This window comes from Lissotriton vulgaris, chromosome 4_1 (genome assembly GCF_964263255.1).
Source record: "Lissotriton vulgaris chromosome 4_1, aLisVul1.2, whole genome shotgun sequence".
Classification (NCBI taxonomy): Eukaryota; Metazoa; Chordata; class Amphibia; order Caudata; family Salamandridae; genus Lissotriton; species Lissotriton vulgaris.
In genome coordinates, this window is record NC_141691.1 from 734,382,119 (window position 1) to 734,403,745 (window position 21,627).

General features: G+C 47.6%; 1 protein-coding gene across 1 annotated transcript in view; it reads left to right on the forward strand.

Moving 5' to 3' along the window:
* The window catches only part of LYRM4 (LYR motif containing 4), a 433,823-nt gene extending 415,025 nt beyond the window's left edge, over window positions 1-18,798 (forward strand). Inside the window, exon 3 of the mRNA XM_086965032.1 lies at window positions 18,412-18,798. Within this exon, the coding sequence (XP_086821158.1) occupies window positions 18,412-18,480 (69 nt within the window). The 3' untranslated portion in view covers window positions 18,481-18,798. The remainder of the gene's footprint in view (window positions 1-18,411) is intronic.
* Window positions 18,799-21,627: the final 2,829 nt, after the last annotated feature.

The following is a 21,627-nucleotide window of genomic DNA, read 5'->3' on the forward strand; positions in this document are numbered from 1 at the left end:
ACGAATCTAATAGCGACACTGTAGGTTTACAAAATTACTGTGATCCTAAAAGTTAACCTCCAGTAACCTATGTATACTTTTTATCAATATATTTCAACTATAAATATGGTAACCTTTAATGCAAACGCCTAAACTAGCGATGGCATTTAGGTTTGCTCTCTTAATTGAAGTGCATTTATATGCCTTGGAAGTGTTGGAGTTTTAGAAACTTGGAACACCTTTCTCTTATACATTACGCCTTTAGATGTCCACAGCAACTGCATGAGATCAGGGATGTCTGAGGCAGTCAGCCATTGTATTTCCGAATTGAAGTGCGAGAGGGGAAGGTCCACCGTATTTTAAAAAAAATCTCACTGGTTCATAATTCCTCTGGTCTCATAGGATTGGTGGAGTAACGGCTTCATTTGTGATTCTTTTTTTATTTATTTGCAGCATGCCATGACCCCTGACTATCCACGTTTTTGCATAATTCTTCACCCTTTGGTTATGTAGGTTTAGTCGCATGTTCCAGATATTTTAATAAACGGATTCTATAGTCGTGCAGCTAAATGTGGGCCTGATTGAAGGCACGCCGAGCTTCGCCTCCACCGAAGTGCGTGTCGGGAGTCAAACCAGTGCTAATAAGGCCTAATGATTTTGTTGCTGAAGTATCTATGCATCCTCGTCTGCCTTTGAAAGGCCAACACATTCACGGGTCAGGGGCGGCCAGGCGCTGCACACAACACCGTGTGACCATTATTAGCCTCGACATTATTGAACAAATCACGAAAACATGAAATGCTAAAGCTGCTGCGAGATTTACTTCATTAGACGGTTGCGGATCTTGCAACACAATGCCAAGGAGCAATATACATGTAAAGAGTTTGAAAGCTTTACTCGATAACTCATTTTAAAATTAAGGTGGAAAAACGGCCCTCACTGATTAGGCAGCCTGAATGTGAAAGCATTATATTGTCCAAAGATATTAGTGCAGTTTGTGTACCGCACAGCTTTCTATTCACATCTTTTGTATTTTTACTTGTAATCTGAGCTTGCTTTACCTGCTGTGACTTTAACTGGTAGATGTGTTTACTGGAACAGGGGCCTTGGCTATGTAGAGGCAGATTGCTCTAGCAACTACCAGCCACAATCTCCCTTGCACCACAAATATTGGAAAACATGATCGCCCTTTACCTGGCAGTTGCCAAATGTGCTGCTGTTTTTTGGCAAGAGGATATGCGTTATTTTCTTACTGGCCTGCCTGTGCTATGTAAAACTTAAGTGCCTTATTTTGTTAATGTTGTTCTTATATCTATCAACACCCTTTTGATGGCATACATTTGTAAACGTCTGTAAATGCAGATTTAAAACATAATGTGTGAGTTTAGTTTTTTTTTTATCTGGACATTACTTGGCAGCTCCTACCGCTCTCTGAATAGGCCATCTCCTTTCGGGTAACCTGGGTATGTCAGTAATAATGGAGTAAGTGCAGAATTGAGGTGAAAAAAATCACATACGACCGCAAGTAAATCTGAGTTTGAGCGGACATTAGGTCACACTCATGGGGGTTTGAAAGAGGTGTCCTGTCCTGTTCTGGGCTGGCAGCTCTATTAACAGGTCATTCAACTCATTCTTGTATGGGAAATTTACGCAGACCATTCAAATGGCCAATACGTTTTGACATACCAGCTGCATGGGAAATGAAATGGAGGATGAAAAATCTGAGTTGCATCAGAAAGACAATATCTAGGTAAAGATTAAGGGAGCTCCGTGAATGAAGATAAGCTTGTCACTAAGCCATGAACAGCCAAAGTCTCCAAGGGGTGAAGAAATATTTATCAGCTGAGGCATGACAATGGAGTCAAATACCGAAGTTTGAAGCATCAAAATGTGTGTGTATATGTATGTATTAATTATTTGTTTTGCTGCTTTTATTGCTCAAATTGCAGTGTTGCAAAAGCAGTGAAATATGGAAAATAATACATTGTTGCCTGTGAAAAGCGGATTTCATCATTAGAATACAGCCCCTACCTCAACGACCGACTCTCCTTCTACGTACCCAACAGGAAACTCCGCTCCGCCGACCTGTCCCTGGCCGCCGACCCGCGCATCCACAAAACCACCGCCGGGGGCAGATCCTTCTCCCACCGCGCCGCCAAGTCCTGGAACACCCTCCCCCTACGACAGACAGCAGACCTCCCACAATTCAGAAGACTGCTCAAGACATGGCTCTTCGACCACTATCTGCAGCTCCCCCCGCCCCAGCGCCTTGAGACCCTAGCGAGTAAGCAGTGCGCTTTACAAATTCCCTGATTGATTGATTGATTGAGCCCCCAATCCACTCAGTGGAGCTTTTACATTGTCTGGGTTCCTGCAATTATTATTTCGCAAATAATGTGGCCTAATAACTATCGTCCCATACCGCGATTACTGTTGCCTGCTAAAATAATTGACAAACTCATGACTGTCCAACGTACCCAATTTATTTGCGATAACAACCTGCTGGATCACTCACAATTTGGCTTCCGCCGGGAACATAGCACTGAAACGGCACTCATTAAAGCCACAGAGGAGATCAGGGTGGTAATGGATCAGGGAGCTATGACTTCCCTTATACTCCTTGATCTGTCAGCCGCCTTTGATACCGTCGACCACTCTCTCTTGCATCAGTGGCTCGAGAGTTTAGGGGTCAGGGGCACTGTACTGGCTCTTTTGTCCTCCTTTCTCTAGGATAGGAGGCTAACAGTTTCGGTCGACAACTATCACTCTGAGCCTTATAACCTTCCATGCGGCGTGCCACAGGGCTCTTCCCTGAGCCTGTTGTTATTTAATGTTTACGTATCCGAACTGACCCCCCTTATCCGGTATTTCGGTTTCAATCTGACATCTTACGCTTACGACACCCATATTGTGGTGGCGGGATATAAAAATCAGACTCCCCTACCCAGCAATTTCAAAATTGTATGTGTGCCATTAATCAATGAATGAACACACATTGTCTTAACTCTGATAAAACAGAGATTCTGATCTTTGGCAATATGCAACCAAGCTGGGGTAGTCTGTGGTGGACAGTAGAGATGGGAGAGCCACCAAAACCTGCGGTAAAGGCCAAGAACCTGGGAGTGTGGCTCGACAATAAACTCTCACTCACTCAACACACAAACTCAATCGTCTCTTCTGCCCACTTCCTGATTAGGAAAGTGAGGAAGATTCTTAGCTATATTCCTGCAGATACCAGGAAAACCGTAGTCACATCCTTAATTCAATCTAAATTGGATTATTGTAATGGACTATTGGTAAACGTGCACAAGCAGTGCCTGCAAAAGCTTCAGAGTGTACAGAATTCAGCTGCGAGGTTACTATCTAATATCCCTAGGCATACATTTCTTTCCAAAGAAATTCATAGATTGCATTAGGTCCCGGTTGCACAACGGATTAAATTCAAGGCGCTGTCCCTGGCCTACAAAGCACTAAACCATACAGGTCCTATCTTCCTGCAAAACCACTTTGTCTGGCATGAACCGACTAGACATCTTCGCTCTTCAGGAGCCAAACTCCTGAAAGTGCCAAAAATTCGAACTTTACGTTGGGGTGGCCGCAGTTTTCACTTTGGCGCCTCTAAACTTTGGAACTCCCTTCTGACTGAGCTCAGAAGCGCAAGCTCTCTCGCCTCCTTCAGAAAAGGTCTGAAAACCTGGCTGTTCCAGAACTAGCTGCCAGAACAGATTTTCTTCTCTCCTCAATGCCAGACACCTCTGGGTATGCGTGCGCTTTGTAAATCACAGTAATATTATCATTAACCTTTACCGGAGGATTTGTGATGGAAAAGAGCTGATAACTTGTGTTATTGTGCTACGTTGAAAGCAGCGGTGAACATTATGATTTGATACGAGGATGCACTAAGTTATGTAAATATCAAAGAATGTATGTTCTGATAGATCTATACAAATTTGATGATAAAAAGGCTGGTCCTTCTCTTCAACAAAGATGATTTGCCCACAGTAGGCATTTTACTGCACAGTTGAGAACATGGTTTAAGAGAGGGGCAAATGGAATAAGAGTGGCGACGGGCAGAAACTAAGAAGATGCAGGAAAAGGAAAAAAGGGAAATGAGGCAATAGATGAATAACGGTGACAGAAGACGAGAGGGTAGATCGAAGCACCTAACATGCAGATTATTGAGCAAAGAAACAAGGGTCTGAAACTCCTCACTTAATCAAATTGAGCGGACCTGTACCTGTACCAAAATCATCCAAATTTAGAACACGAGAAGCAATTTAGTCCAGGATGCGCGCTGCGTAAATAAACGCACTTTTAAATAAGGTAGGTATAGGAATTGTCGAAGAGTGGTGTAGATATGTTCGAAGACAAATCGGAAAGTCAGAGAGAAAAGAGGAGAACTGAAAAATAGGGGAATGTTTTAGGCACTACATACATTCAGTATCAAGAATTTGATTTTCAGCTCTATCTAAGACCCACCCGTGTAAAGCTAAGTTATCTCGCCCCACCCTGCCCATTTCAGTGCGGAGGTAGAATTACTAATTTGCTGTAGTATAATTTGCATTTGTAACCGCCTAAGGCTGCACAGGTGTGGCTCTGCTTGAATAAAGTAAAAAATAGAACAAGCATTGGCAAAGCCATTAGACCTCACCTTATTGTGATTACGCATTCAGACATAGGCATGCAGAAATTATGTTTCCATGCAGTAACACATTAAAGCCAAACCTGTTGGCTTTGCCAGTGCTTGGTAGTAAAGGCGGCAGTAGTCTGATAATGGTAATAATGCTAGTGTTGTGTTATTGGTATTGTTGTTATGGTATTGTTGGTTGTGTAGTATTGATGCTGGCCATATTGGTGTTACTGATTGTGCCTGATATGGTGGCTTTGTGAAGTCATACATCGGCTTCAGGGACCTGTGTTTGTCCTCATGGATGAGTTGAATAACAAGAAACATCTGGGGCTGTATTACAAGGGCTCAATGGGTGTTTGCGTCCACTTTGCGCACCCACTGGGCACTTTGGTATTACAGAACGGGCTGCAGATGCTTGTGCGGCGCCTTCTGTAATGCAGATAGCACTAGCGCACATGTAGCGCTAGCAATATTGAGAGAGGGAATTCTTTCATTTGCAGTATGGCATGGCCCCATGCAAATGAGGGATTCCCTTTACCTCTGCACCCGCACCGTACTACCGACGTGTGCGCAGAGGAAAACATGCCCTTAGCAGGTGCACTGAAAATTTGCCACGAAAGGAGGTGCACTGCCCGTGCGCCCCCTTTGGGCAGCCTCTCAAGGGATGAAAGGGGTCCCATGGACCCCCAAACATCCTCCTGCAGGTGGGTGCAGTCACTCGCAGCACCCGCCTGCAAGGGATCTCTAATCGCTTTTGAATGTGCAGGCAGGTTGCAATCTGCACAGAGAAACACAGAGCAGTTTTTAAACAGCTGCTTCGTATTTCTCTTGAGGGGCAGCTTGAGTTTGCGGCTGTCCTGAGGGCAGCGCATTCTTTCTTATAGGGTGTACTTTCCCTGTGTGCACCAAGCGCACCTACTTTAAGGTGTGCCATGGCACATACAGGAAAAGTGTGCCTCGTCTGTAACAGGGCCCCTGGTATTCAGTGGCAATGTAATTTCAGGGATGAACGTGTGCTTTACAAATACACACACTATGTTGTGGTATTAATGGTGGTGGTGGTAGCTTGTAGTATTGGTGGTGGTGTGGCATTGGTTGTTAAATCTAGTAACACTCCCCTCAATATATATCACAGAAATATAATCAACTATACTACCACACAACTCTGTCTTGCAATCCACAGACACAAAACATCGAGCCAGAAGAAAGCTAATCCAAATACTAAATATCTACAAAACATACACAATTTTAATTAGATAAATGTATACATACTATATATAATTTATTATATCACATACATGAAATAAGAGAACATATACTACACGTAACCACAAAAGAAATGAAAAATTTTCTTTAAGACAAATCAATCTGTCTTTGAACATCTATGCCTCTGCCATAAATGAAGTTGAGCATCCATGAATATGCTTTCGATTATTGTCCAGTGTTAGTACGTTGTGGTTATATGTGATATATGGTCTCTGGGGTGATCTAAGATGTAATTGACAAAGCCCATTGCTGAAAGAGATGGATTCGTATATTCCTGGGGTTAGGAAGGTCTCACCCAAAGCCCACTCTGTACATTGTATGTTACTAGATCTTATGACAGTTTCACTGTAAAGCACGATCCGAAAAGAGTTGGCTTGACATGTTTACACTGGTGTGGGTATTGCATCTCCACCTCCACCATTCTTCTCACAATTTCATTTGAATAATAACAAGTCATCTTCACTAATGCAATTATGTATTTTGCTGTAAAACTACTTTTTTCGGACTGAAAGTTTAGTTACAAAACGTATTTAGGTATGTAACTCTGGAAGTATCTTAAATCTGCTCTCTCCACATTGAACAGAAGCTCTGGAGGCACCACGGCGTTCTTTGGTAACATACAGACTGTAGTAGAACTATTAAATTAAGTATTTAGGTTAGACTGTTTACATGGGTTCACCCTAAATGTAATCAGAGAAGGGTCCATTTTACATGGTACCAATTAGGACAGGATAGAAAAAGAGTCATAAAAAAAAGAGAAAAGGTCTACACCTGGAAAAGAAATTAAAGGGGAAAAGGCAAGAGAAAAATCCAGCATATAAGGATACCCAGAAAGGCCAGACATTAAATCCTCAAAAAGCTGACACCATAACGGGCCACAAAACATATCGTATCGTATACTGAGATAAATGGAAGTTCCACGACCTCTCAAAATATGGCATAAATGAAATAAAATGGGGGCTTGAGGTAAGGTAAAGTTTCTAGGCAAAAACCACTTGAAATGGCTATAAATTACTGATAGGAAATTCAAACAAAGGAATGATAAACTAAGTTCAGCCTAGCTCATCATTTATCATTGTTGTATATTGAGGATTAAATCATTCTAATAAACTATTTTTGTAAGTGTGAATACAACTTCTGTAGTAGGGGATCTCTGTGTGGAGTGAATAGTCCCGCCCATGTGCGTGGACCCCGGAGCATTCAAAAATAATCTCTTAAGTCGTCAAAAAATGCAGACCTGCACAGACACTTAAGAGAGAATTTAAAGACAGATAATGCAGCCTATATCCACAGGCTACACTGTTCAGTACGTCAACTAGAAATTCACCAAAAACCAACAAAAAGCACAGCCTGTCCTGTGTTCTCCAAAGAGAAAAACCTTCCCCTACCAGCAAAAGCCTCTGCAATGATAGAGAAAGTAGTGGACAGACAAGCCCCATAGGCTGCCATTATGTGGCTCAGAACAGGATACTGTGCCTTTAAGAGAACCTTCCAGAACTCTCTCAGTATCCCAGAATGCCCAGCAGGACCCTTTTACTTTCAGTTCTTTTTCCGGCTCCTGCAAGCAGGACCCTGGAGCATTGAACTCTCCCTTTCTAGGGTTTCTTTATAGATTTTTTCACCTTTCAAGTGTTTGAGTGCTTTCATTTGAAGTACTTTGGTGCTTTTTTCCTTGTCTGTCTTTGAGCACTCTTTTATTTGTCACAATGCCTGCTTTGACAAATGCCCAGAGTGTTTGAGGAAGAAGGCCAAGTCGGACCCACACGATGTGTGCATCATCTGCCTTCCCTCATCTCATGTCCTGGAGGAGTGTGACATTTGCCAGTCCTTCTCCAGCAGGACCCTGAGAGAGAGGATGAAGATCAGGCTCCAAGGCCTGGAAGATAGAAGACTGAAGGCACAAGGTGGGTCTGGGCATACTTTATCTGCCCATGCTGAGGCCTCTGGGGGGCTCCCCAGGGGCAGGAAGACCAGCAAACATCCCTGTTCTCCGCCGGCGTCGATAGCACCGACGATGGCGTCGAGAGGGATGACAGCAGTCTGTTCCCCGTCTCCCCAGGGCTCTGGGTCGAGGCGGCGTCAACGTTCGGTGTCGAGGGAACTGACTAGGCCGCCGTCGAGGTCGCCATTGACGGTATCATCATCGTCTGCGTCTTCGTCGAGTCATCGACGTCGAGAGGCGGGTCGGCGAAGAAGAGGAGGTCGGCGTAGAGGGGATCCTTGACGTCATGGAGGACGTCGAGGTCTCGCAGGCGTTCGGCGTCGTGGAGACGCTCGTCGTCCAGGAGGCGTTCGCCGTCGAAAAGGCGTTCACCATCGAGAAGGAGGCATTCGCCGCCGAGAAGGAGGCGTTCGCCGTCGAGAAGGAGGCGGTCGCCGTCGAGAGAATGACTGTCTCCGTCGAGGCGATGTTCTTCGACGCCAAAGAAGCGCAGAAGGAGTTCTGGCGCCAGGAGTCATTCTGGAGGCTCTGTCTCTCCATCGCCTCTGCCTAAGAAGAAGAACGAGTCACAGGGCTCTGTGTACTCGGAGGTATATACACCTCCTAAGCTGAGGTTGACTCCCCCCCCCCTCCCTTGCCCAAGGATCCTCCGCCACGGACTCCCACTCCACCTCCGCTTCCACCACCGCCTCCTCCTCATTCTCATCCTCTGCTTCCGCCTTCTGGACTGCCTGCGGTTCCGCTAAGGTTGGTTTCACTTCCACGGTTCCCGACGCTGCCTAAGGGGACTCCTCAGCCGAGGCTCCCGGTCAGGCCGCCGTCGCCTACTCCTTTGAGACTTGTGGAGCGTCCGAAGCCGAGGAGATCGCGCTCTCGCTCCGGCCGGAGGGAGAGATCGCGGAGTCGTCATCGGTCGTCGACGAGATCAATGCGACGCCACAGTAGGCGCAGATCAAGATCCCGCATGCACTCTTCTGGGACCAGGGACAACTCGCCGACTTTGTCGGAATCCCCTGGGACGAGGGTGTCGCCGGTAGACGACATTGTCTCATTCCAAGATGTTCTGCTGAGGGGGGCGGCTAAGTTGGGCATCAAGGGGACGGTGCCCACGACGTCTGTGATTTTCGAGACGCTACATAAAAAGCACCTGTCTCGACCGTTGCTGCCTCTAGTACCAGGATTGGTGGAGCCCGCCGAGGAGTTGTTTCTCAACCGGCGGTGACGAAGGCGGCCCCCTCCAGGCTCCTCAAGAAGTACCGGGCGCCGGATTCTGACCCGGCTTTTCTCAGGATGGATCCGACACCGGACTTGTCATAGTGACGGCGGCTAGGAAGCAACATGCCACCACCCCGTCGTCGACAGTGCCTCCTGATAAGGAGAGCCGCTGGTTAGACTCGGCAGGCAGGAAGGTCTGTGGGACGGCTTCTACTGCAATGAAGGCTGCAAGTGCCGCAGCTTTGCTAGGGCGATACGATCCAGCCCTATAGGAGTCCCTCCAGCAATTCGCTGAGCTCCTTCCTCGAGAGAAGAAAGAGGACTTTCAGGAGATTCTAAATGAGGGGATGTTGGTGTCTAACCAACTCATCAGCGGGGCAGCTGGTGTCTCTTCTGGCGGCGCATGGGTACTGCCATGGTATCAACCAACGGCGCCACGCTTGGCTTCGCCTTACATCTCTCAAGCCAGAGGCTCAACAGCGGGTGACCAACCTACCTTTCTCGGGGGAAACCCTGTTTGGCAAGCATGCGGACAACGAGATGGCCCGCATGAAAGCGGAGGCCGAGACCCTGACGGCTGTCGGATTGGAGAAGCCCAAGGAGAAGAAGACCTACCGCCCGTTCCAGAGACTGTTCGGGGCGCAATGCAGGGGGCAAGGGCAGACTTCGGGACAGCAGCAACAACAGCAGCAGCAGTTCCAGAGGCCCTTCCAGATGCGCCAGAAGGGCAGAGGCGGCCAGCAGTCCGCAGCGGCGAACAAAGGCTCGGCTGGGTTTCGTCCCTGAGCGGTTACTTCCCCTGCAGCCGTTACCCACTCCGGTGGGGGGAAGCGTTCAATTTTTTCTGGCAGAGTGGAGAAAAATTACTCAGGACAAGTGGGTGCTGAATATTGTTTGCAATGGATACAGTCTTCGGTTCACCAGCCCGCCTCCAGCAAGTCCACCGGTCAGCTCGCAGTTTCAGCTGTGCGAGCTCCAGGCGGAGGCCGATACCCTGTTAAGGAAAAGGGCGATAGAAGACGTACCTCTGTCTCAAAGGGGAAGAGGTCTGTACTCACGGTTCTTTCTGGTTCGCAAGAAGGACAAGAACGAGTTCCGGCACATTCTGGATTTGCGACAAGCAAACAAGTGGATTCGCAGAGAGAAATTTTGCATGCTTCTGTTGCATCAGATTTATCCTCAGCTGCAACAGGGAGACTGGCTATGTGCTATAGACCTACAGGATGCTTACTTCCATGTGCCCATTGCACACAAATACAGGAAGTTCCTGCGATTCCAAGTCGACGCCAATCATTATCAGTACACAGTACTGCCATTCGGGCTGAAGTCTGTGGCCAGAACATTCTCGAAGTGCATGGCAGTGGTAGCGGCACACCTGAGGAGAAACAAGATGTTTGTCTACCCGTACCTGGACGATTGGTTGATCAAGGCCTCCTCCTTCTCGGAAGCTCAAGCGCACTTCCAGAAGGCATGCGTTCTCTTGAATAAGCTGGGGTTGCACATCAACATGTCCAAGTCTGTCCCGACTCCGGTCCAGTGCATACAGTACTTGGGAGCCTCCATCAATACGCTGTCAGCAAGCGTGTCTCCTTCGGAGGAGAGACGGTTATCACTCCTTCATAAGGCTCAGGCTCTTATGACTGCTCCATCTACAACAGTGAGGACGGTGTCTTCTCTACTGGGGTCGATGGCCTCGTGTATCTTCCTCACGCCACACGCTCGGCTGCACATGAGACCATTGCAGGAGTGCTTGGAGGATCAGTGGGATCAGAGGAAAGGGTCTTAGGATGACAAGATACAACTGTCTCTGCATGCTCTTCAGTCTCTGAAGTGGTGGTGTTCAGCGGAGAATCTCCTCAGAGGGGTTCCCTTCCACAAGGACATTCCCACACAGACTACCGTGACGGATGCATCTTTCCATGGCTGGGGGGCGCACTCCGGAGACTTACAGATACAAGGAACGTGGTCCCCGACGGAATCCACGTATCACATCAATTTCTTGGAACTCAGAGCTCTTCACTTGGCACTGAAGGCCTTTCATCCGTCCTTCCAGACCAACTCTCTGCATGTACAGACGGACAATACGACCACGATGTATTACCTCAACAAGCAGGGGGGCTCGAGATCACGCGCTCTGTCGCAGGAGGCGCAGGCGATCTGGCGCTGGCTTCTAGCCGAGGACTGATGATAACGGCTACCCATCTACCAGGTGTACAGAATGTTCAGGCGGAAGCACTAAGCAGACTGATTCAGGAAAACCACGAATGGGTCATAAACGATGAAGTACTAGGAGAAGTCTTCGCAAGGTGGGGGACTCCAGATGTAGATCTGTTTGCCACCGCCGAAAACAGCAAATGCCGAGACTTCGCCTCCAGGTACTACCAGCAGGGGACGCTGGGGAATGCGCTATGGATCAACTGGTCGAACAGCTTTCTGTACGCTTTTCCACCCATACCCCTGATTCCAGCGGTGATCATCAAGCTGTCCCAGTCCAAGGCGCGGATGATCTTGATTGCACCGGAATGGCCCAGGCAGTGGTGGTTCACGGACCTGCTTCACCGGTCTCTCCTTCCTCACATACGGCTGCCGTGCCGGCCAGACCTTCTCACCAAGTTCGGGGGGCAAATGGTGCACCCCAACCTCTCGTCTTTGAGTTTGGTGGCATGGCTCCTGAGATAGTGCAATATGGCCATTTGAATCTACGAAGATTGTATGGACATATTGAAGGAGGCTAAGCGACCTTCCACTAGGGCTTCCTATGCTTACAAGTGGAAGAGATTCTGCATCTGGTGCAAGTCCAAGAACTATGATCCAACGACATGTAAGGAAGATGTCATCCTTCCGTATCTTCTACATTTGGCGCAGTCTGGCCTTAATTTCCATTCCATTAAGGTTCATCTTGCTGCGCTGAGTGGCTTCAGGAAATGCCCTTCACAGACTTCCTTCTTCCAGATCTCTGTGATCAAGGACTCTTTGGAGGTCTTGAAGAAAGTGTTCCCTCCTGTCCGCTTCCTTCACCTTCATGGGAATTGAATGTGGTGCTGTCCAGATTGATGAAGGAGCCTTTTGAACCTATTCATAAGGCTTCGTTGCAGCACCTGTCCTGGAAGGTGGCGTTCCTCGTGGCCATCACATCAGCCCGCAGGGTGAGTGAAATTCAGGCGTTGTGTTGCCAAGAACCTTATACTGTATTTCATGCTGCTAAGGTTGTTATGCGTACTCACCCTAAATTTCTTCCAAAGGTTATCTCTGATTTCCATGGTAACCAGACCATAACTTTACCTACGTTTTCTCAAAATCCTTCGTCTCCAGCGGAAAGGTCTCTGCATTCCCTGGATGTTAGGAGGGTGTTGAAATTTTATCTGGATGAAACCAAAGATATTCGTAGGTCAGACCAATTATTTATCAACTATGGATCAGTCAGGACCGATCTTGCTACCTCAAAACAGTCCCTCTCGAGGTGGATTGTGTCCTGTATACAATTGTGTTACCAGAAGGTTAATAAGACCTTAGGGGGTAAACCTAAGGCTCATTCCACCAGGAGCAAAGCTGCCACAACAGCTTTGCTACGTAATGTTCCAATTGCAGAAATCTGCAGGGCGGGCACTTGGAAGTCGGTCCATACCTTTGCTAAGCATTACTGTCTGGACACTGATGCCAGGACAGACGCTCAGGTTGGGCAGGCTTCGCTGCAAAATCTGTTCGCACAGTTGTGGTGTTATTTCTCTTCTTTCCACCGCCGCTTTGGTGTGGGGATGGGCTTGCCATTCTATTCACTAGATTATGACTATACACAGAGATCCCCTACTACAGAAGGAGTAGTTTCTGTCCTGTAACTCCAGTTCTGTAGTAGGGGTATCTCTGTTATAGTCATAAGCGCCCACCCTCCTCCCCGGTGGAGAAAGATATTCATGTAAGGAATGCTACAGGTCTGGCGTGTTACACCTTGAAAAAGAACTGAAAGTGAAAGGGACCTGCTGTGCATTCTGGGATACTGAGAGAGTTCTGGAAGGTTCTCTTAAAGGCACAGTATCCTGTTCTGAGCCACATAATGGCAGCCTATGGGGCCTGTCTGGTAGGGGAAGGTTTTTCTCTGTGGAGAACACTGGACAGGCTGTGCTGTTTGTGGGTTTTTAGTGGAATTTCTAGTTGAAGTACTGGACAGTGTAGCCTGTGGATATAGGCTGCATTATCTGTCTTTAAATTCTCTTTTAAGTATCTGTGCAGGTCTGCATTTTTTGACGACTTAAGAGATTATTTTTGATTGCCCTGGGGTCCACGCACATGGGCGGGACTATTTACTAGATTATGACTATAACAGAGATACCCCTACTACAGAACTGGAGTTACAGGACAGAAATTACTCCATCAGAACAATTTGGAATGCAATTACTGAGAAGCTCTAGTCAGTTATTGCATAATAAACTGTTTACCTATTACCAAATGGCCTCCTAACAGGATACAGTGCCTTTAATGTTAAAAGTAAGAGCCCACATAGACCTAAGACCAAGACCATGAGTGTGTCATTCACAGTTGCCTATTATTTTGGATGATAGTAGAGCATCTGTTAAGTAGCGATATCTGTGTGTGTGGCATTTACAGCATGCAGTACTACCTCCCTAATCAGATTTTCATACCTTGGAATGGCGAATACCTCAATGATAATGTTTGTTTTCCATATTTCCAAGCTTAATATTCAGCATGTATGGTATTTTCGTCCCCGTAAGTTCTGCCAGATTTTACTGCTTACGTTGCAAGCCTGATTCTGGTGCAAACTCCTGTTTTCTCCAAAATGGGGCTTATCAGCCATGCTGAAATGAGGCTATGAGATGTAATTTTCCATCCAATGCCTAACTAACGCACACACAGCGGATCAAGTAATAGACACTGTTCTAATGAGAAATTATTCTAAGATAACTAATCAATATTTGTCTAGTGCATCATCATTGCATTGCCCTAGTTCCGAAAGGGGCTTGTTCATACAATATTTGTGTCAGAATATCAAGCTAAAAAATATTATGCTATATTAATATCATAGACAGAATATTGACTCTCAAAAAGCGTGTGGATAGGTATAGAATTTCTTAACGCTTTATCTGCTTACCTTGAAGACACATAGAACGTCAAAATGTATATTATGTGGAGTTAAGTATTGTTATATGTTTGTAGTGGTTAATAAGGCTATGATGTTTTTGTAACAGGCTATTTAAGACTATTCTGGTAGTATTTCTTGTACAAGATGTTTGCATGTAATGCAGTTCATTAAAAAATAAATTGACTACATTAAAGGCGAGTTGAAATTGTCGAGGTAATGTTGTGTCCTTCATTATTACCTATGACCATTCTAAAAATACATTTTAAAAGTCATTAGTAATGCATTCTTTATTTTTTTCTAAATGTACGGTAATATCCCGTTAGCAACTCTTAACACTTCGTATACCTGAACCCTTAAACCACAATCTACCCCTATTGCTACCCTTGCGACCCCTTACTAACCTTAAAGACTAAGCCTAACCCTAAAAACACCATAGAAACCCTGACTGCTACCCTCCCTTGAACCCCAAAAATCCCCTTACTACCTTTTTACACTGTCCAACCCTAAACCACACCTTAATGCGATCATTGCTAAACCCTAAAAACACTTACTGCCTCCTAATACTATGTGAGAAAGTGCCATCTTTCTTGCATTGGTATGCCCCCACTTTTTGCTGTACTGCTGATGTGCTTTGACTGAGTGTGCCCTGTGCTCCTGCCAACCAGGTACCCAGGACCTGTGTTCCTTCCCTAAAGCTGTGTTGAAACAAAACCCAATTGGCATCTCTGGCCACCGATCAGCCCCTAGTAAATGGTACCCTTGGTACTCAGGATATGGTGACCAGAGAAGGCCCCTAAGGGATGCAGCACTTATTGTGCCACCCGTAGGGGCCCTGTACCCTGACCCCCACATACTGCCTTTGTAGGCTGAGTGTCTAAGTACAGAACTAAACAGAGAGTCTATATGGCACACATCCCTGTGTGCCATTCCCACAAACATCACTGCCCTGACATACATCAGTCCCCCCTCTAGCTGGGTGCCCTATGCCAGTGGTGTGGGCACAGGTGCATGAGCCCTGTGCCCCTACAGTACCCAGGGCCATTCCTGGGCACTGTAAATGCAGTGCTGCCATTTAAGAGTATATGGTGCTGGGAGGTCATCATTACGAACTCCACAGCACCATGATGGCTTCACTGAAGACTTCGAGGTTTGGTATCAAACTGATCAGCACATTAAACCCACACTGATGGCAGTTTGAGGTTTAATGTAAAATGCACCAGAGGGCATCTTTGGGATGCCCCCTGAAACCTAACCTACAACCCACGTCTGGACTGAGGGGCTGCCTAGGCTGCCACACAGCAGACCGGTTGCTGGACCCCTGGGCGGAGAGCTCCCGCTCTCCTGGGCCTGCAACATTGCACATCCTGGGCGAGGTGCTAGGTCTCCTCCCCCAGGATGGGCAGGAGGAAGCTTCAAAGGCATGCCACCTCTGTGAGCTTCTCCAGACCATTTGATGTACCCAGCAACTGGCCCCCACCAGTTCTGACCTCCTCTCTGGTGGGAAGGCTGGAGGAACCCCTACATCAGGAAGGGGGGTGTGCCAGCCTGTGCCAACCCCACCCCTCAGGTGGGGAAGGCGAGGTGAAGCACGACCCCGGGCTCAGGCCATCTTCAAGAAGGGTAGCTCTGCCCAATCACAGCTAGGTTCCTGCCCCCCTCCCACCCGAGAGGAGAAGGATAGGGGGTGTACCCACCCCAGGACAGGGACCTATTGGTCCCTGCCCTTGCCCTACCTGTAACGCCCCAAAAGTCAGTATTTAGGGGCTCCCTGAACCTTCCTTCCTCAGATCCCGATAAGAAAGAAGATCAGGAAGAAGAAGACCCGCCGTGCAGCTGCTCACAACAGGACGACACCCACTGACTTTGCCCTAACCCTACCGGCCTGTCGATCCTGGAACCTGCTCCTGCTTAATTCCGGTGACTCCTAGGGACAGCAACCTTGGGACACCCGGAGGGCCTGCCTGCCTTGACCCTCTTAAAGACTGGGACTTCCATAAGCAGAGGCTCTGCTTCAACAACCAACCCCTGGTGCCAATCGGGAAGCTCAAAACTTGCCCACTCTGCACCCGCCGAGCCCGGCCCGTGCCCGAGTGATCCAAGACCACGAGGACGTCCCTCCGGCGGCTGGGACCAGAGGTCCAGTACCCAAAGACCCTCCTCGACGAACCAGACGAAGCCTGCAGCGTCACAACCAGGGACCCCTCCAACCGCGACCAGCCGAGGGTTAGATATCCCAACACCCAAAGACACCACTGTACCTGGCGCCCTGCGGCTCCCTGTGTCTCCCTTTGGGGTACTTACCTCTTCTCCTGGATCCCAACTTACCTCTCGAAGTGGTGGTCGCACCTGAAGAATCACCGTCCCAGAGTCTGCAGCCTTTGTTCCCTTTTTACCTTTCCCATTGAATAACATTGAGTGCCCAACGGCTCAAAAGCACCCTGCACCCTGCCGCCCGAGTGCCTCTGGCAGTGCAACCTTTGCACGATCCTACTTCCCCATTTGCCCTGAGCAAGTGAACCGGAGCCCAGCTCCCACAGCCGCTTGGCCTGCTAGCAAGCAGCCACCAACCGAAGGACCCTGCCCCTCATTGGCTAACATTGGGCCTAACTACCTCTGCACCCGGCTGCCCTTGTGCCGCTGAGGGTGAACCAACTGTACCTACCTGACCCTGGGGGACCCCTGAGTCTATGCCCAGAACCTTAACTTCACCAGCCGAGTACTCATCTGGAAACCTGTAACTCACTCACCTTCCGTTGGATAACATTGACTGGTTTGACTCGAAAAATCTTCTAAATTTAAAACTTAAAATACTCCTATAAAATCAGCCGAGTAACGAATTCCGAAGTACTCACCTGTGATCAGCAGATAAGCCAGTACTGTACCTTGTAGCCCAGTATTGAACCACAAAAGTAATCCGAACCGGGTTTACCATTAACCTGTATTTTCTCAATTTCTCCATTGTCTGCTTTTCTATGAAATTTCTTCTAAGTGTCTACTTTTGAAAACTTGAAATAGTCTTTAAAATTCGCACATCCTACTGAAACGTAATTACTCACCTGTCGTAAGTCGAGACCCCAGTGCTGGACCCAGGAGCCCAGTACTGGATTACAAAATTAACGAGAACATACTTTACATGCAACCTGAATTTTCACTCATTTGATAACATTGTCAGATTTTCACTGAGAAGTTTCTAAGTGTGAACTTTTAAAATACCTTTTTATTCCTTAAAAATCATTGCAATAACCAAAACGTTTTTTTACTGAACTGTTCCCAGCTTAGACCCCAGGACTGAATCTAGGATCCAGTCTTGGACTTACAAAAGTAATCTACAAAGTAATCAACTGTAATTGTGTAGAAAAACTATTTGAGCTCAATGTTAATATGTGTGTAGAACTGTGTTGCCTATTGCAACCCCTGTACCTATTGTGTTTACAAAGTCATTGCCTTACTGCAAAGCAATAACCTGAGATTATTCATCACAAAATAAAAAAACTATGTTTGATATAAATACAATTGGCCTGGAGTTCAGCCCTTGAGGTTTTGAAACCTTTTGCTGACTGAGTGTGTACAACAAATGCTTTATACTGTCCTCTGGTACTGCCTTACTGCTCGATCAAGCTACCACTTTTGAGAGTAAGGTCAGCCCTGACTTTAACCTCTGTTATACCACTGTGGTTGATGGCCTCTATACTCACTGCACCTTACTTTGGTCCAGTACATATAGAGCCAATTTCTCACATACTACCCTTCTCTGAACCCTAAAAACCCGAACTACCCATTAAAGCTACCAATCCCTGAACCGTACTGACCCTTTACGACTCCTATTACTACCCTTCCTTGAATCGGAAAAACTGCCATCTTCTCACTTCACTATGAATGCTCCTTTCTTCTTTAGCAGGAGGACGCCCCATTACACCTGCTGCTTCCAACACTTACCTTTGCCCTATAAGTCCCAACGATTTTCATTTTGTAGTCATAACTTTAAACTTTTTTTATTTAGTTTGGTTTTCAGTGGACAACGTTTCTGACACAATCTTTCTGCAGTCGATTTTTCCCATATTTGTTCTGCGAATCTACAAGATAACACATAAAAAATCTCCCCTTTCAGTGCCACACGAGTCTACTAAGTACATATTTGTCATAGTTTGGGAAAATAATTTTAGTGAAACAGTATCTCTCTTTTTTTGGGGCAAATTATATTTTTATTTGTTACAAATCTATATGTGTAATAGCAAGTTTATTCCGCCTTTAGTGAAATGTAATTTTTTTTTCATTTCATTCCAGGTCGCTGTTGGCCATCTGTATACTGCTGAGAAGCTTGTTATTGAGAATCAAGAAAGGAAGGTCTCCTAATGCCATAGTACCGAGTGCCTGGCAGAGGACTCCACTACGGGCAGCTCTTCAATGGTCACTGCAAGGAGAGCGCTCAACATTCCTATGTATTATGCCTGTTTGACCATGTTTTAAATGTCTGTACGTTTTGGATATGTTTAACATATATCGGTGTGTCTTTATTTAAAGCCAGTCTATGGCGAATGGGTCAGGCGTGGAATGGTGTAGTTTGAATATATTTTATTTCAGTGCTCTTCAGGGTGTTTTGTTCGGCATTAAAAAATGAACCTGGAGACTTTGCTTCATTGTGTGCCTTGCAATAAATGTTTTTCTGCTGCATTCTGAATCGCTTTATTTTTTATTTCTCACACATGCACACCGAATTTGAAGGGGGTCTGTTGAACTGGTTCTGGTTACCCTTTCTGATGACTACAATCCTGTATAGTAAAATCATCTGTGCAGGGTTTCTATTTCTTTTTTTTTTTTTTAAATTTTTGAAAACCTTTATTGATACCAGAACACACAGCTATTCAGCCTGACATCCCGGAGGCAAGGCAGCAGGAATAAAGGAGAAAGATAGTGTCAAACAGTCGAGACATATTCATCAAAGGTTAATTTTATAATATAAAAAACAACAACAGGCGCCCTCGGGCGCGAAGGTGGCAGTGTAGAAAACGTGACGCTGGGTGTCAGGGATGGGTAGGGAATAGGGCGGGAAAACACTCAGTAAAGACAAATTGCAGACTGGGAAGGAGGCAGGAGGGGGAAGGTATCAGGAGAATAAGTTACATTAGAGCTCAGTTGGCGTCACAGGTTAGGGAAAAGCGGTATCATGTTGATCAATTGGCTCAGGCGGTAAACACACATCCCCCCTATATTCGTTCCATGCTCCCCAAATTTTCGTCCAAGTTCGAGGTTTCCCCCTGGCCACATAGACTGTCTTTTCCCTAAACATGCACCAGTCCATGTTGGCCTTCCACTGTATCAATAGGGGGGCCTCGGCCGCACCCCATCTCTGGGCTATGTCCCTCTTCGCCACCATGTTCCCAAGGGTGACCCACCTAGTCTGTGCAACGTTATGGTCGGACGGCTCCCATACATTCAAGAGGCATCGACGGGCCTCCGCCTGGGAAGCCACGCCAGTAACCTCCTCCATAACGCGGTGGACCCTTCTCCAGTAGGAGGCGATCACCGGGCATTCCCAGAGGATATGTAGGAAAGTGGCAGGAGCTCCACAGCCCCTGCGGCAGAGACCGTCAGGTGAGAAACCCATACGCATCAATCGGGGCCCTGTCACATACACCCGGTGCAAGATCTTAAACTGTACGAGGCGAAGACGGGAAGAAATGGCAACCTCCTTAGGAGAGGAAACCGCCCCCTGCCAATCCTCGTCGTCCAATTCAAGGCCATCTGCTACCCACTGGTCTCTCAATCTAAGGAGGAGGTCCGTGCGTGTATTGATCAACTTCGTATACGAGAGTGAAATTGCACTGTCAGGCATATGCCCATCCAGGATCCTATCTTCCAGTGGGGAACTTTCGGGAATGACGCCCTCCGGCGGAGAGGCCGAAAGCAGCGCATGTCGCAGTTGCGCATAGCGGAAGAACTCCGTCGCGCCCAGCTGGTACTCAGCTTGTAACTGGGGGAAGGTCTTAATCAAACCCTTGGAGAGCATGTCATCAACCCTACTGATGCCGATGAGGTCCCACCTATCAAAACCCTTGGTGTGCCAGAGTCTACCCAGGATGTCGGAATCAAAGAGGGGAGTGAATCTCGTGAGTCTGCCCTGCCATCCTTGTGCCTTAGTAACCGCTTTCCAAGTGCGGACTGCCGTACGGGTGGGGCCCGTTAATTTACGGTCAAAAGACTTGGAGTATAGGGCCCGGTAGTAATTACCGTCGCCCATCAGCCACCTATCCATGGCATAACCGGGGCTCATCACTGGGCCGTAAAACCCATGGTTTAGGGCAGCTAGCTGCGAAGACCAGTAATAACGGCGCACGTCGGGGAGGGCGATGCCCCCATCGTACCAGGGGAGCGTGAGTTTATGGAGGGCGACGCGAGGGCGACCCTCCCAGAGGAGGCTACGAAGAAGGCCTTCAAGCTCACGAAAGTAGCGAGCTGGGACAGGGTCTTGTGCGTTTTGAAGTGCGTACAGGAATCTGGGCAGGGCCATCATCTTGAAAAGAGCGGCCCGGCCAAGAGGGGAGATTGGCAAGTGGCGCCAGCTGTCGACGTCACGTCGCAGCCTCTGAAGAGGAGGGAGCAAGTTGTTGTCATACCTGAGCTTGGCATTACCAGAGATGTAAACGCCCAGGTATTTAAAACCGCGTGAAGCAATCTGAATACCGCAGCCTCTAGGGAGACGCGGAGTATCCCCCTTGAGGACATATAGAGAGGACTTGGCCCAGTTAATAACCAGGCCAGAGTACCGCCCAAAAAGTTTGATGACATCACAGGCCACGATAAGGGATCTGCCAGGTGAGGACAGGTACAGCAGTATATCGTCAGCGTACAAAGAGACCCTGTCCTCAAAACCAGGGGCCCATGTAATGCCTCTAAAGTCAGGATGTGAACGCAACAATGCTGCCAGGGGTTCAAGGGCCAAGGCAAACAATAGAGGGGACAGGGGACAACCCTGTCTGGTACCACGGCGTAGGGGGAATGGCGCCGAAAGGCGGCCATTGACTGTGACATTGGCCATCGGGTCCGCATACAGGAGCTTCACCCAGCTCACAAAGACAGGGCCAAACCCGAGTTTGGTCAGAACTGCCCACAGGTAAGGCCATTCGAGCGAGTCGAAGGCCATAGTGGCATCCAAGGACGCCAACACAGCCGGCTCTTCAAGAGTGTGGGCCCGGGCCATGACCCCATGGAGGCGGCGCAAGTTAAGGGCAGTGTTACGGTGGGGAATGAATCCAGATTGATCGGGGTGCACAAGATCGCCAATAACTCCAATCAACCGACTAGCCAGAAGTTTGGCAAGGACCTTGGGCTCCACGTTAAGGAGGGAAATAGGACGGTAAGAACGACAAGCATCTCGTGGTTTACCCTCTTTGTGGATGACCACGATGGTGGCCAGTCGTTGGTCTAGGGGGAGAGAACCTCTCTCAAAGGACTCCAAGAACATCCTACGGAGATGCGGGGAGACCGCGTCCGAGCGGATTT